General features: G+C 56.5%; 1 protein-coding gene across 4 annotated transcripts in view; it reads left to right on the top strand.

The window, feature by feature from the left end:
- The window catches only part of FYCO1 (FYVE and coiled-coil domain autophagy adaptor 1), a 64,628-nt gene that overhangs the window by 16,963 nt on the left and 32,318 nt on the right, over window positions 1–15,347 (top strand). For all 4 annotated transcript variants that reach the window (XM_036432072.2, XM_036432074.2, XM_036432073.2 and 1 more), the window contains exons 5-13: window positions 2,400–2,506; window positions 3,677–3,820; window positions 4,783–4,873; window positions 6,029–8,407; window positions 9,638–9,730; window positions 10,448–10,566; window positions 12,503–12,670; window positions 13,594–13,740; window positions 14,948–15,153. In XM_036432072.2, the coding sequence (XP_036287965.1) occupies window positions 2,400–2,506; window positions 3,677–3,820; window positions 4,783–4,873; window positions 6,029–8,407; window positions 9,638–9,730; window positions 10,448–10,566; window positions 12,503–12,670; window positions 13,594–13,740; window positions 14,948–15,153 (3,454 nt within the window). The remainder of the gene's footprint in view (window positions 1–2,399; window positions 2,507–3,676; window positions 3,821–4,782; window positions 4,874–6,028; window positions 8,408–9,637; window positions 9,731–10,447; window positions 10,567–12,502; window positions 12,671–13,593; window positions 13,741–14,947; window positions 15,154–15,347) is intronic.

Raw genomic sequence — 15,347 nt, 5'->3', positions numbered from 1 at the left:
AAAAAAAAATTTTTTTTATTGATTATGCTATCACATAATTGTCCTCATCCTCCCATTCCCATCCCAAACCCCTACCCACATGAGCCCCCACCCCCCTGTTGTCCATGGCCACTGGCTAGGCCCATAGGCATGCACACAAATCCTTTGGTTGATCTTTCCTCCTTACCCCCACCCTCCCCTGCTTTCCCTCTGAGGTTTGAAAGTCTGATGGCTGCTTCTCTTTCTCTGGTCTGTTTTTGTTCATCGGTTTATGCTGTTCTTATTCTTTACTCAAAATGCAGTCAAACCTTTCAAGGCCAGGAAACTGTCTTCTAGAAGCAAAAGCGTTCCCTGCTTGCACACACGTTGTGGGGTTTCTGGTGGCTGACGTAGGCCCCCGCTTCCAGAGGGTGCAGTCCTCCCGTCTGCTGAGGACTCTGCTCTCTGTGCACCGCTGAGCTTGGGGTGTCACTGGGGTGGTACTTGGGTTAATTTAATCAACAATCAAGTGCCACCCCGGCCAGTAAGCCAGAAGGTAAAAGTTCATGGGCAAGGCCATCGCTGGGCACTCTGGCCCCTTTCGTAGGGTGCATGCCTGGCGTAAAGTGGAATCAGCTCTCGTGTGCCTTGCAGACTTCCTGCCCTTCGCTGCTGCTGTTTCGCTTCCTGGTAGACTGCATGATATGAGTTCTGATTAACTGCTAACAGACTTCAGGAATTAGGCCATAAAAGCAGACCCAGGATCTAAAAAAGGAGAAAATAAAATAGCTAGGCAGTGTTTTCCTTTGTGATACAAAGGAACTACTGTTCTCTTCCCTAAGGGGTGTTTCAAAAGACCTTAAAATAAATACAGTAGCTCCTTTTCTGTCATAAAATACACGCTGTTGGTAGGCCTGGTTAAAAACAAGACTCACGTGCTTTCCATTAAAAAAAATAAGGGTCCCCAGTGCCGTGACAGTGGCTGTTTCGCTCATAAAGACAAGCCGCTCGCTGGGAACTCACGGGCATGGCTGTCCTGTGCGGCTGACGCGGTTCCATGAGGCCCGTGGGGGTGGGTGTTCATGTGGCCGGCTCTCTTCTCCTCACCACACCCGCTCAGCTGCTGAGTTCCCTGCCTCACCACTGGACACTTTGTTCTGACTTCGCTCCTCAGTGGCAGAAGTGTTTGGACAGAGTTATGTCATCAAGACCTTCCTTCCTCCCCAGGCATCTGTCACGGCCAAGTGATTGTACACAGGCCACTGCGGTGTTGTAAAGCCAGGGGCCAGGCTGCCACCGCCTCCCCCAGGCATCCTGACTTCACCCCACACCCACAGAGCTGACATGGAAAAATTGCAGCCTTCGTGATTCTTGAGGTTTCACACCTTTTTATTTTTTAAAACAACTTCATGAGGTGGTATCATCTCCTTAAGGCAACGGTGAGAAGTCGGATAGCTCTGAGCTAAACGGTGCCTGGCCTTCTGGGCCCAACCATTGGCATGAATCCTGATTTGCAACTGGTCTCACATGCCTCTGTGGCTGTCCCCTAGGTCTCGTCCATCTTGGCTGCTGTGTGTCCCCAGCTGGCCGAGTCTGACCAGCACACTCTCTCTCCACAACAAGCTCCCAGAAACCTTTAGAAACCATGTTTTGTTACGGTGGGGAGAGGTTTCGAAGACAGGCCCTCCAGCCAGCTCCTACCCCCTGAAATAGAACCGCACTCCTTTTCCATGACCCCCGCGTAGCTGGGCCACATAGACGCACCCCTGTTTCCCACCCTGACAGCTGCTGACTGAATGAGAAACCCACCGGGAAAGTGTCTACGATAGATGCATGAGGGTACAGAGGAGGCAGTTACACAGTCACTAGAACTTCTTAAAAGTCCCCTTATATACCCCTGCCCCTGCCCTCCTTTCCCCTCCACAAGGGCTCCAGCCAAGCCCTGTAGGCCTCTTCGCCAAGCAGCAGACATTAGCCACACTGGCCAGCTCTCCTCGGGCTCACTTCTGCCATGAGAAGTCCTTAATCAGCCTCCAAGTTTCATTCTGAATATTCCTAATTAAATCATACAGTTCTTCTCTGACTCCAAACCCAGAGACTGATGGAGAAGAGGAGGGACCCATGGGTGTTCGGAGCCTCGCAAACACATCTTTCTGAACCTGCCTATAGGTTATTCTATAGGTTATTCTATAGGTTATTCTATAGGCTACTCTCGGATGGAGGCCTGGAAGAAGGCGGCTCACTTCAGGCCTCGCTCTGGGGGATGATGTTATCAGATGTTTGTGTCTTTGGAGGGACATGAGGGAAGCCAGCGTATAGGGTAGAACTGGGTGACATTATCCGCGCTGTTACTGTTTAATTAGGCCACTTAGGGGTGCTCTCAGACATGCACCATTATGACTTAGGCTAACAGTTCTGCATCCCCGTGCCATCTTTTCCAGCTCCGAACATCCCTGGGGAAAGGAAGAGCCTTTATCCGCTACTCGCTGGTGCACCAGAGGCTGGCAGACACCCTGCAGCAGTGCTTCATGAACACCAAAGTGACCAGGTACGTGCCGACAGCTCTGGTTGACCCTGATCATTCACAGGCGAACCAGAGTCCCTGGTGAACGTAATGACACCTGCGCTGCAGTGTCTGTCCTTGTGACACAAGCCGAGTCCTCCCACATCTGTCATCCTTTCCACCCCCGGGGTTGGGGGGCAGAGAGCACTGAGTGTTGACAGGTAAGGAAGATGAGGTGCAGGGAGATGCTAAATGCACCTCCTTCCCCCCCCCCCCCCCCCCCCCAGCTCCCCGTGCTGAGTCTGAGTCCTGGAGCAGGAGCGTGGGTCCAGGTTGACCAGCAGTTTTCCCTGGAGGTGGCATGGCCTTGGTGCAAGCACTAATGAGTGCACACGTCCCACCTGTCACCCTGGCCTGTCTGCAGAATCACCTGTGGGGTTTTGAGCCCCACTGAGCCTGGGCCTGAGCCTCACTGAGGTCACTGCACCTGCCAGGCACATCCGGGCTCCCTGGAGGTCGTGTGTCACCTTTGAGGTGGATTTGCCTAAAGGTGTATTTCTCACACATGTGACACGTGAGGGGCTTTGTGAATTCATGTGAGGTGAGAGAATCTTCTTCATACATTTGATTTGCAGGCTGTTTTGTTGTAGTCTTTTGGTGAGAACAGCTTGGCTTCCAGTGTTTAGGAAACCAAGTTCACGGGCATCAGCCAAGTAGCTCTTTAAACTCAGCAGCGTGTCCTAAATTCTTCCTGCTCCAGGAAGTGAACAGTGGGCACCACACAGGGCAGATCTTTTGTTCTTTGTCTTTTAAATTGGTGTCAGGACAGAAATTAGCAGTGAGGTCGAGGTCCTGTAATGAATTCCCCAGGAGGAATCGCAGATGAGACAAAAAGGAAGTGTTCTGTCCCCTACGACTACCCTTTCTGGGCAAATAATTGAGATTTAAGGTTTCTCATATCCTTTTCTGGGAAAGAGATCTAACAGAAATAATAGCTGTATAAGTATCTAGTTCATCTCGGACATTTCGGTGAAGAGCAGGCTTATATGGGAGTTAGGAGCTGCGGGGAAAATCACGGGGCTGAGGGGGGCATGTGTCTGACTGTCTGTCTGTTTACCTTAGTGGCCTGTATTAGAATTGGTCCATGCTGAGAGGACCGAATGCACTTTCCTTTCCTGCATCTCTTGTAACCTCACCCTGTATGTTCCCCCGCAGTGACTGGTACTATGCCCGGAGCCCCTTCCTGACGCCGAGGCTGAGCTCTGACATTGTGGGCCATCTCTACGAGCTCACCGACGTTCAGTTTGACCTGGTGTCCAGGGGCTACGACTTGGACGCGGCCTGGCCGACGTTTGCCAGGTACTGTAAAGAATTGCTTGGTTTAAAAGATTGGGGGGGGGCGGGGAGGGTGTTTGAAGTTTTAGAAATGGCCACCGGTCTACTCAAATCACCTTTGTACTCAAAGCAGCTTTGTATGCTCAGTAAGTACGTAAAGCTTCGCCACTCTTACGCCTGTTAATTGTACAGACTTTGTTGAGCTGTGACTCACTAAACATCTGAAGGCTCCAACCGTAAGCTGACCTCCTTGGCCAGGTGGCATGAGGGGAAATGCATAGGCAAAGGCCAAGGTTTTTCAGTGTTAAGGGACTGTGTGCCAGTCTGGGGAAGAGCGGGTGGGCCTTTTCCCGTTTGTGTTCTGGGGGTTGTGGAGGCTCCAGGAGGAAGAGGGAGTGGAAGTTACAGCCCAGCCACGGAAGGGTTTCTGGGAAGGTTGCCACGTTTTCACTTTTTACACCAAGATGGTGCTCAACACGTCACCCCGCTGAATCCTGACAACCACACCAGGAGGGAGGGGCTGAGGACACGGGCTTAAAGAGGGGGGACTTGCCCAAAGTCACACAGCTGGTGGGCAGCAGAGGCAGGGCCTGCACCCAGCTCCCCAGGACAGCCACCTGACCCGAAGCAGGTCTGTGAAGCAGTGGCCATGAGCCCTAAGCACAGGGCGGCCTTTAGGTAGCATGTTGACTGCTCCTGTTCCTCCCTAGCAGACAGACTGAGGCAGGCACCAAGAGTTAAGGAAAATTTAAACCAAAAATTGGAAAATACCATGCTCACTAACAATAGTTGTTGTTTGGCACTGGGGGAAAGCCATCATGTGTAAACTTTAGCAGCAGACCGATGTGAATGTGCCCTTTGGTGGATCATTCTTACACTCTATCTGGGAGGGCATTGTCCTACCCATCCCCCCGCCCCCACCTGGTTTCCGGGCACGTGTGTGAGCTTCCTCTGTGATACAGGTGTGTGTGTCCTATGCCCCGCAGGAGGACACTGGCCCCTGGCTCCTCTGCCTACCTGTGGAAAGCCCCCAGCCGGAGCTCCAGCATGAGCAGCCTGGTGAGCAGCTACCTGCAGGTAAGCCGGAGAGGCTGGGGTTTCCCCGCCCTGCGTCAGCCAGGGGTGTCCTCGCCCCTCGCAGCTCAGGGCGGTGTTCCGGCCAGAGCAACGAGCCCTCAGTCACACCCAGTGTTTTCTAGAGTCCAGGTTTTTATGACCAAATAGAGCTTAGGCCTCTTAAAAAGCAAATTCTTTTCATAGCTTTAAGGCACATGTGTCAAACACAAGGCCCGCGGGCCAAATCCGTCCCGCCAGGCCTTGCAATGTGGCCCGCACCGCGCTGTCATCACTGCACTCCGCTGCGTTTCCATCACAATGACAGTTTATGACTGTTCAGTAAACCATTCGGCCCGCGATTTAGGCTGGATTTTAGATTTTGGCCCCTTCTCTGATTGAGTTCGACACCCCTACTTTAAGGTATTTGAAAAAAAGCAGGTTAATATTCTGGTTAAAAGCGGCTGAGTCAAATCCCGACTGTCACCTACCAGCTGTGCCCCAGGAAGTGCCCGGCCCCTGGAAGCGTCAGCTCTCACCATCCGAAGGGGATCAAAAATCGCCGTGGCCGAGCGGGTGGTGGCTGTGCAGGTGGTGGCCGTGCGGGTGGGTGCGGGAGCACGTGTCCTGTGCGTAAGGGCTTCACACAGCAAGTGCTCAATAAACACTAGTGGGTAGGTCAGTTTTGATAGTTTTGATAGAAACGTGAATGTGTCAGAGTTGTATATAGTTTGTGGGAAAGGCTGCTGGAATTTTCCCACAAAACGAAACAAAGGGAATTTACTAAGCAGCATTAAGAGTAGAAAATCGCCTAATCCTTTACCCTGTTTTGGGTCTAATCACCACAGGAGTTGTGGGCATAGTGCAGTGGTGGGCAGTAGTTTAAGTTAGTAACACTTTCATGTTACTAATGCACAGGAGGCTGAATGGGAAGCAAGTTGTGAGTGTCGGGGCGCTCACATGTGTGGCCCTGGGTCTTCAGGGTGTGTTGCTGGCAGCTGCTGTGAGCAAAAGGGTCCTCGTCCTTTGAATAGTTCGATGGACTAGCCTTAGGTCATGTAATTGCTATCTTTTGACTTCTGTTCTCATTAAACTCTAAAGCCTTTCCAAATAGCCACGTAGCTTCATCCCAAAGCCATGTTTGTTTTTGTTTTCCCCTCTCTTTTCCCCCGCCCCCAGACTCAGGAAATGTCCACCAGCCTTGACCTGAACAGCTCCTTGAACAACGAGGCCCTGGAGGGCTTCGATGAGATGCGGGTGGAGCTGGACCAGCTGGAGGTGCGGGAGAAGCAGCTGCAGGAGCGCATTCAGCAGCTGGACCAAGAGAACCAGGAGCTGCGGGCAGCCGTCACCTCACAGGGGGAGCAGCTGCAGGTGGAGAGGGAGAGGGCCCGCTCCGCAGCCGAGGACAACGCCCGCCTAACGCGCATGACGGCTGAGCTGCAGAAGCAGTGGGAGGTCACGCAGGCCACACAGAGCACCGTGCAGGAGCTGCAGAAGTGCCTGCAGGCCCTGGAGCCAGGCCCCGCGGCGGAGGGGGATTGCCCCTTGGCCCTGCGGCGGCTGGAGCCCATGCTGCAACGCCTGGCGCAGGAGCTCGAGGCCACGCGGGACGCGCTGGGCAGGAAGGACCAGCTTTCAGCTGACGCCCCAGGTCCAGGCTTGGCTGAGCAGAAGGCAGACGTGGCACCGGACACAAAGGGGCGGCCAGAGCTCGACCCCAGTGCCTCGGCCCTGGCCATCCAGCAGCTGGGGGAGAAGCTTCACACCCTGGAGCAGGAAAGCACCAAGGTCCAGGAGCTCAACAGGCAGCAGAGCACGCAGCTGGAGCAGCTGGCCAGGGAGCTGCAGCTGAAGGAGGAGTCCCGGGCCGGCCTGGAGCGCGTCGTCAGGGAGATGGCCTCGCAGCAAGAAGAGCTGTCCGCGAAGAGGAAGGAGGCCACCCAGCTCCGGCGCCGGCTGCAGGAGTCGCTGGCCCACATGAGCACCATGGAGGAAGAGCTGGCAGAGGCGAGGCAGGTGGAGCGGCAGCAGCGCGAGGAGAAGGACCTGCTGCAGCGGGAGGCCAGGGCCCTGACACGGCAGCTGCGGCTCCTGGAGACCCAGCTGGCACAGGTGAGCCAGCGCGTGAGCGACCTGGAGGAGCAGAGGAAGCAGCTCGTCCAGGACAGAGACCGCCTCAGCGAGAAGGTGGGGACGCTGGAGCTGCTGGCTGCGCAGCCGCAGCCAGGCCCGCCCGTGGCGGCGGAGAACAGGGAGGTGCTGGCCCCCCAGGATTCTGCCCTGCAGGAGGGGCCGAAGGATGGTACTGTGGTGCAGGGGAGCGCCCGGGAGGAGGAGCTGCGGCAGGCCAACGTGGAGCTGGAGAAGGAGCTGCAGAGCGTGATGGCCCGTAACCAGCGCCTGGAGGACAAGCTGCGGACCCTGCAGGCCGATTACCAGGCCCTGCAGCAGCGGGAGGCAGCCATCCAGGGCTCCCTGGCCTCCCTGGAGTCCAAGCAAGCCAGCATTCGGCATATGGGTGACCAGATGGAGGCCAGCCTCCTGGCGGTCGTGAAGGCCAAGGAGAACATGAGGGCCCACATGGCCGAGAAGGAGGCTGCCCTGCAGAGCAAGGAGGCCAAGTGCCAGCAGCTGCGGGAGCAGATGGAGCAGTGCCGGCAGCTGGCGGAGACCCGGGAAGGGGAGCTCAGGGCTTTGGAGAGCCAGTGCCAGCAGCAGACCCAGCTGATCGAGACCCTCCGAGCAGAAATAGTCCAACAGGGGCTCAGCCCACCTCAAAACAATGCATTCCAGGAGCTCGCTGCCCAGCTGGCCCTGGCTCAGGCGCAGCTGGAGGTCCATCAGGGGGAGGCTCAGCACGTGCAGGCTGAGGTGGTGGACCTCAAGGCCAAGCTCCAGGCAGCCCTGAGTGATGGAGAGAAGGTGCAGAGCCAGCTGAGCGTGACTGAGGCGGCTCTGCAGGAGCACAAGGCCCTTGTGCAGCAGCTGAAGGAGCAGAACGAGGCCCTCAACAGGGCCCACGTCCAGGAGCTGCTGCAGTGCTCGGAGCAAGAAGGGGCCCTGCAGGAGGCGCGGGCCCAGGAGGCCCGTCTGAGGATGGAGGAACTGCAGGCCCTGCGGGAGGAGCTGTCCCAGGCCAAAAGCAGTTCCCAGGAAGCGCAGCTGGAGCATGCCGAGCTGCAGGAGCAGCTGCACCGGGCCAACACCGACACCGCCGAGCTCGGCATCCAGGTCTGCGCACTGACCACCGAGAGGGAGCGGATGGAGGGCGTGTTGGCCTGCACCGTCCAGGAGCTCCGGGATGCCAAAGCGGCAGCCACCAAGGAGCTCGAGGACTTGAAACACCAGGTGGCGGAGCTGCAGCGAGAGAAGGAGAGCTTGCAGGAGAAGCTGAGGGCGGCCGAGGAGGCAGCTACCTCACTGCCTGGCCTGCAGGTCCAGCTGACCCAGGCCGAGCAGCGGGCCCAGGGCCTTCAGGAGGCCGCACACCAGGAGCTCGACACCCTCAAGTTCCAGCTAAGCACCGAGATCATGGACTACCAGAGTAAACTTAAGGTAATCCTGGCCTTTGCCACGGGCTGCTCCTGCCTCCTGCGGCGGGACCTGGTGGGTTCATGAGGGGATAGGCGCACCTTCAGCCTCAGGCACCTGAGGGCCCCGGTGTCCGTTGTCCCGTCCCGCCATCACAGCTCACAGCATCCTCTGCAGGACCATGCTAGGGGCCCAGCATTGGAGAACGATGCCTTAGCCCAGAAATCTAAGCTCAAGGCCATGCCACACAGGTTTGGCCCACAGAGTTTATTTTTTATTAATAGTCAACATTCAAAGAGCAGGATGTTTACACATTCACTTTGGGAGCACTTCTTTCAAAATCTGGAGAGGTTATGTTTTTATTTTTAAAATATATTTTTATTGATTTTAGAGAGAAAGGGAGAGGAGAGAGAGAGAGAGGAACATCAATGATGAGAGAATCATTGATCCGCTGCCTTCCGCACGCCCCTTCTGGGGATCGAGCCTGCAACCCTGGCATGTGACCTCCTGATTCATAAGTCGATGCTTAACCACTGAGCCACACCGGCTGGGCTGAAATCTTGAGAGATCTTAAAAAGCCTAGCCCTCCTGGTGCGGCAGCTGGCAGCAGGAGCTGGGGGGGCCCTGCCCACATTAAAGATGCCGGCCCGCATCCTCTGGTATTTTCCTTGCAATCCTTTGTGCAGTTACCCAGCCCTTGTGGGCATGTGAGTTTGAGACCCCTGCTCTAGTCCCTGTGACCTACTGCAGAATGCCAGCAGGCCTGGCTGCCTGGAGGCCTGTGTCTGTCCCTTCAGGTGCCATTCTGACAGCAGGTGCGGTGGGGGGGAACCCACTCAGTTATCACAGGGCCCTGGAATAGATGAGCATAGCTGTTAACACGTGCCTTTGATGCTGCACAAAAAAAAGAGTTAAAAGTGAGGACAGGGAGGACTGTTCTCATCTATTCCAAGGGCCCCGTGATAAATCGCAATTGTTTCCCCAGATGTGCCTCTCACCCTGTCGCCCCATCCCATGAAGCTCCGGGGGGCTCAGAGGCCACTTTTCCCCTGCAGAAATGAAATTCTAGGTTTGGGGACCAAGCTAAGTCTCTCAGTAAACTTGGAAGAGTTTTATTACCAATGAAGCCTGACGCTTCCTGAGCTTGTGGGGAAAGAGAGAGAGGTAGCTCGTTTTTTACCCATTTGGGGAAGGTGGCTGCAGAGTCTCAGAGCAAGGACCCCACTTCCGCGATCCCTTTCTCGTCCTCTCCAGACTGCCAGCGAAGAGTGCAGGAGCCTCCGGGGCCAGCTTGAGGTACGAGGCCAGCAGCTGCGGGCCGCCAAAGAGGCTGTGGGCAAGCTGGAGGTAGGCCTGGCCGGGGAGGGCCCCTCGGGGAGCCCCGGTCAGAGGCTGGCACCTGGGAAGGGGAGGCCGATGTGGTGGCCTCCACCTGGTCGTTTCCTCTCTCAGTTTGTGGATCCTTTAGGGGCGAGGGGATCTGGTTTGGTTCTTGCTGGGCCATTGAGGGGCTCCCCCATAGGACTTCCCATTCCCAAGCTGAAGGGTCATCAGTCCGCTTTGGCAGACACCCTGAGTTTGTATCACGGTGCCTTTCGCTCCCCGGACACCTGGCTGGAGCTGCCAGATGTGTTTTTCACGCAACTGGTGGCAAAGAAAACATTGTCCTCCAGTTCCCTGCAGATGTGCTCTGAGTCAGTCAGTCTGAACTGAGCAGGGACTGGTGGCGCTGGAACCGCAGTCTTCAGGGCAGTGACCTTTTCACTGAATGCTGCTCCCTGCCGCCCACCCCAGCCCCACCCTGCAGAGCCCCGCACCTGCCTCCCCTCCAACCGCCACAACCAGCTGCCATGGATGCTTAAGGGACATCCTTACAAACCGGAGTGTGTCACTCCACAAACATCGACCAGAGGTTATTGGCCTCACTTTAAATCCAAACAAACAAACAAACAAAGTCCCTCCAGTTGGACGGGACCAGCCAGATGGCCAGAGCACAGCCTTGGCTGCATGGCGGCTGACACGTGCTCCTGCGCCTGAGTGTGTCCTCCCTGCCTCCTGCGCCAGGCCGCCCAGGCAGACATGGGAGAGAAGCTGAGCCGCACCAGCAGCCGCCTCTCGGAGTGCCAGGCCACCATGCTGAAGAAGGACAAGGAGGGGGCCGCCCTGCGCCAGAACTTGGACAGGTTAGTTACGCGGCCAGCCGCAGGCTGCAGGGAAGGGTGCTGGGTGCAGTCACTTAGAAAGTCAGCCGCTCGTGAAGTTGAAGTTCTTTTTCAAGAAAAGCCACAGACCAGAGAGCGCTTGTGCCGGAAGCATGCCACCGAGAGCCTGGCCGTTCGCCCCTCACAGCCCTTCCAGTTCCACTTCCTTACCCCTGGCAGGCGTATTTCAGTCTGTAGGTCGTGTTTTGGAAAAACTAACAGGAAGTAAAAGTTGGGGTATAATAATGGCAATAAAAGCAGCAGACGCTTAAATAATGCCTGAACTGGAACAGGCACCGTCTTAAATACTTTACATCTAGTTGCCCATTTAATCACCCAATGAGGGTGGTGTTTATTCCCATTTTATAGATGGGAAAAATGAGGCTCAGAAGAGTTCATTTGCCCTCTCAGGTCAGGCAGGAGGTAAGCGGTGGTAGGATTGGAACCCAGACACTTTGGGCTCCAGAGTCTGTTTTCTCAACAATATCCGGACAGACGTGTGTTCTGCTTTACTGTGGGGCACCGGTGTGTGCGTGTGTGTGTGTGTGTGTGTGTGTTTCCCCCGCTGTGGAGGTGCCTCGAGCTCTCCCTCATTTCCCAAGCTCATCCTGACAGGGAGCACGTGTGCCAGGACCCTGGCTGGCTGGTGTTCCCACAGCCGCTCTGGTGCGGTGTCTGTGCAGAGCACATCACGCTCTCACCCTGTCCTCGTGGCTTTTTAACCTCACCGCTGGGGCCTCCGTGCGACCAGCCCCTGCGCCTCCCCGTCTTCAGGCCCAGGGACCACCTGGAGCAGGAGCCCACCGCCTGGCGGGGGGCCCAGCTCGTCCTGCCAGGGGCTGACGAAAACAGGTGTAGCAGGAGGAGGCGCAGGGACCAAAATGCACGTGTGCCCCCTCCACCCCCAAGCCAGGCACCTGACTGTGCCAAGGGTCTTACTTTTCTACCTTCCCCTCCTCCCACCCTCCTCGGAGGCTGGGCCCACCAGCGGGAGACGCAGCGCATGTGGGGTGTTCAGTGACTGACCCTGGCTCCGTTAGCCAGGTCCTGCTCCCCTGGCAGTGTAAAGAGAGCGCCCACATTGGTGATGGGTGGTGGCTTTTAACGCCGTGACTGGTTGTGAGGTCTCACAGCCGTTGTTTTCGCTGCTCCAGGTTGCATTTTCCATGTGCCCAGCAGTGAGTTTTTTGTTATCCACCGCGTGGGCAGGCCGTGGTGGTCTGCGTGTACCCATTTTGGCGGATGGGGTCTTAGGGCACACCCTCCCGACAACATTATTATTCCAGAGGTAAAAAGGCTGGATGAGATGCAAATTAGTTCGTCTCTGCAGAGCCCTCTGTCTGCTGGAGCTTTTACAAACATCTGGTGGGCCTTGGGGTTTAGAGAGCATCCGTGGCAAACCACTGCCTTAGGGGACAGCCAGGCTGAACGTGGGGTGGGCACCGGCTGGCCACAGCGGCTCAGCCAGCACGCTCCGCGGGGCTGTCGGGTAGCACATCTGGCCGTGCCCCTGGAGCGCCCGCTGTGTGCCCGGCACCATGCTCTATGTGTAGAGTCGCAAAGACACAGGAAGCCCTGCCCCTCTGTCCTTTCTGTCCTGACTCCGTTTCCTCTTGCAAACACTCCCCGTCCCCAGCACCAGCCCCTGAGCCTTGTCCTACGGCTCCTCTCATAACCTCAGTCCAACTGGTCCTGGGGTGCTCGCGTGCCTGAGGTTCCCTGCTCTTCCAGACGCCCCTTGTGTCTGGGGTGAAGAGTTTGGGTGAGTGAGGGGAGCGCTCGAGGCTAGGGGAGTGTGCTGCCTGTGAGCAGGCAGTGCCGAGGGGCTGCTTCCCTGTGGGGGGAGGCCGGGAGGGCCCCGAGGCCCAGGGGAAGCGGGAAGGAGAGGGGAATCAGGGAACGACCACTCCTCCACCAGGACCCAGAAGGAACTTGAAAAAGCCACGGCAAAGATGCAGGAGTACTGCAGCAAACTGTGCCAGGAGGCGAGAAGCCGGGAGAAGAATGACCAGAAGATGCTGGCGGACCTGGATGACCTGACTAGGACCAAGAGGAACCTGGAGGAACGGCTGATAGAGCTGCTCAGGTGAGTGTTGGTGTTTCTTTAAAGACGTGCAACTGCTCTTAACAGAATGCTCGTGTTCTGTTAAGTCCGTGGGTCGTGTCCCCTCCCCAACCCTGCCACACACACACACACACACACACACACACACACACAGGCACTCACATATAGGTTCTGCTCAGGCCCATGGCAACCTAGTGGGAGTGGATTTCGGTTTCACAATTTTTTCAATTGCTCATAATTTGCCTAAGGATCTAAATTAGATCCGAACATTGCATGCGATATTTTTCTTAGATCTCTTTAGTCTATGGGTTTCCCCACCATCTCTCTTAACTTTTTTTTTTTTCCTTTGCGATTATTGTTGAGAAAGCCAGGTCATTTATCTGGTCGTTTCCTCGTAGCCGGGATTCTGCTGATTGCATCCCCATGAGGTCATCTAACGTGTTCCCCCAGCCTTTGTATTTTCTATAAGTTGGTGGTCAGAGCAGTGCTTCTCGGCCCTGACTGCCCATTCGCATCACTGGAGAGCCATTAAAAAAAATAATACTTGCGTACGGCCTCACCCAGACCCAGTGGGAGTGGGTTCCAGGCGTCAGCGAGCCGGTATGACTCAGGATCTCCGCTCCGCTAGAGGCTGGCTCAGACTCAGGTTCACGCCTGAGCTGTGTCACCCTTGTCCGTGCCGGCCGCTCTGCCAATGCCAGAGCCTTTTCTGCACGTCCCGCGTCACCTCTGTGCCTCACGTGTGCGGTGCCAGTGAGGGGCCTGCGGAGTCTGGGGCCGCTGTTGGTGACAGGAGACAGCGGGGGTGCACTTCCAGGTGCAGGTGGTTTCCTTCTGTGTCTTGGGGAATTTGGAGTTTGTTTGTTTTGTTTTTTTAAATGAATCCAAGATAATTCCATTGTTTTCATGGATTCCTTCTTTTCTCTGATGTGGCTTTGTCCCAGGGACAAGGATGCTCTCTGGCAGAAGTCCGATGCCCTGGAATTCCAGCAGAAGCTCAGCGCGGAGGAGCGATTCGGGGACGTGGAGGTGAACCTCTGCTTTGACTGCAAGCGGGAGTTCAGCTGGATGGTGCGGCGGCACCGCTGCAGGTGAGCGGGCAGCACAATGGCCAGCGCCGCCCCTGGCAGGGCCCGGAACAGGGCGGGCAGCCGCCCGGCCGCCCGAGGCTGTGCCCACAGGAGCACAGTGCTTTTTTTTTTTTTTTTAATATTTTTTATTGGTTTTTCACAGAGAGGAAGAGAGAGGGATAGAGAGTTAGAAACATCGATGAGAGAGAATCATCGATCAGCTGCCTCTTCCACACCCCTCACTGGGGATGTGCCCGCAACCAAGGTATATGCCCTTGACCGGAATGGAACCCGGGACCTTTCAGTCCGCAGGCCGACGCTCTATCCACTGAGCCAAACCGGTTTTGGCCACAGTGCTTTTCGGTTATAAGGGACCTGGGCGAGGGGGGTGTCATAGGCAGGGGAATAGCAGGGCACCCAGGGGTCCCGAAGGGAAAGAGCCTTTTATACAGATGTGTGAGTGGAGTCAGGGGACCCGAGGGGACACGGAACACCCAGACCAGCAGCCCTGACCCTCCCTCAGCCTGAGGGACTGGGGGTGGGAGAGTGGGGGGGTGTTCCTGGAACCCAGGAGGAGCACAGAGAGCAAACCCCAAAGAAGGGCAGACAGAAGCGGTCTCCAGTGGGGGCAGAGGGAACCCAGTGGCGTAGCGAGGGGGGTGCCGAGGGGTCCATGGCCCCGGGCGGCGTATCAAAAGGGGCGGCGGCAATCACCATGATATTTAAATTTAAAAAAATATAGGTATATGTAAAACTGCAAATCGCGCCCGCGCTGATTCAAGCCAAGCAGACCACGCGGGTGCGGAAAGGGGGGCAGGTGAAGCAGGTGGTGCAATAGAAATTTCGCAGACGTTTTTAAATGGGGGGCGGCAAATTTCCGGTCGGCCCCAGGCGACGAAAGCCCACGCTACGCCACTGAGGGAACCTCTGACACAGGGTCTCGGCCACACCCGGATCCTGTGTCTGGGAAGGTGGTCTTGGCCGCACACTTGATCCCCCGGCCTCCCACAACCTTAGGAAACAAAACATTCTCCCACTAACCCTACCAGGATGGCTCTGTTGGGATCTTATCGAGGGGCCTTACGGCCGCATTCTAAAGTGGGGGCAGCGCCAGGTGTGACGAGAGCCACCTGGCCTCTAGACCCCAACCCGGAGCCCCTTTCTGGTGCTGAGCAGGCGGCCCAAGGCCCCGAGCCGTCCTCACAGCCCGTGCTTGCTTGGTCCCCAGGATATGTGGGCGCATCTTCTGTTACTACTGCTGCAACAACTACGTGGCGACCAAGCCGGGCGGCCGGAAGGAGCGCTGCTGCCGAGCATGCTTCCAGAAGTTCAGCCCCAGCTCCCCGGACAGCTCCAGCTCGGGCACCAGCCAGGGCCAGCCCAGTCCCACTCTGTCGCCGGCCCCGGCTGGGCTGCAGGCCGCCGGAGGCCAAGGTCAGACTCCTGCCGCCGCCCTCCTTGTTCCCCGGGTGCCACCCCCACACCGCCGCCCCATCTTGGCTAGTTAGCTGCCGCAGCTCAGTTCAGTGTTTTCCAAACCTGGCCGTTAGAGAGATATAAAAATGTAGCCCACCAATTTGAGACTTTCTTTATGATGTGCTCGGGATTGAACAAGAATTGAAAAGGGA

The sequence above is a fragment of the Pipistrellus kuhlii genome, unplaced genomic scaffold, assembly GCF_014108245.1.
Source record: "Pipistrellus kuhlii isolate mPipKuh1 unplaced genomic scaffold, mPipKuh1.p scaffold_m20_p_11, whole genome shotgun sequence".
NCBI classification, from domain to species: domain Eukaryota; kingdom Metazoa; phylum Chordata; class Mammalia; order Chiroptera; family Vespertilionidae; genus Pipistrellus; species Pipistrellus kuhlii.
Note: the sequence above shows the minus strand (reverse complement) of the source record. Positions and strands in the feature narration are given on the sequence as shown.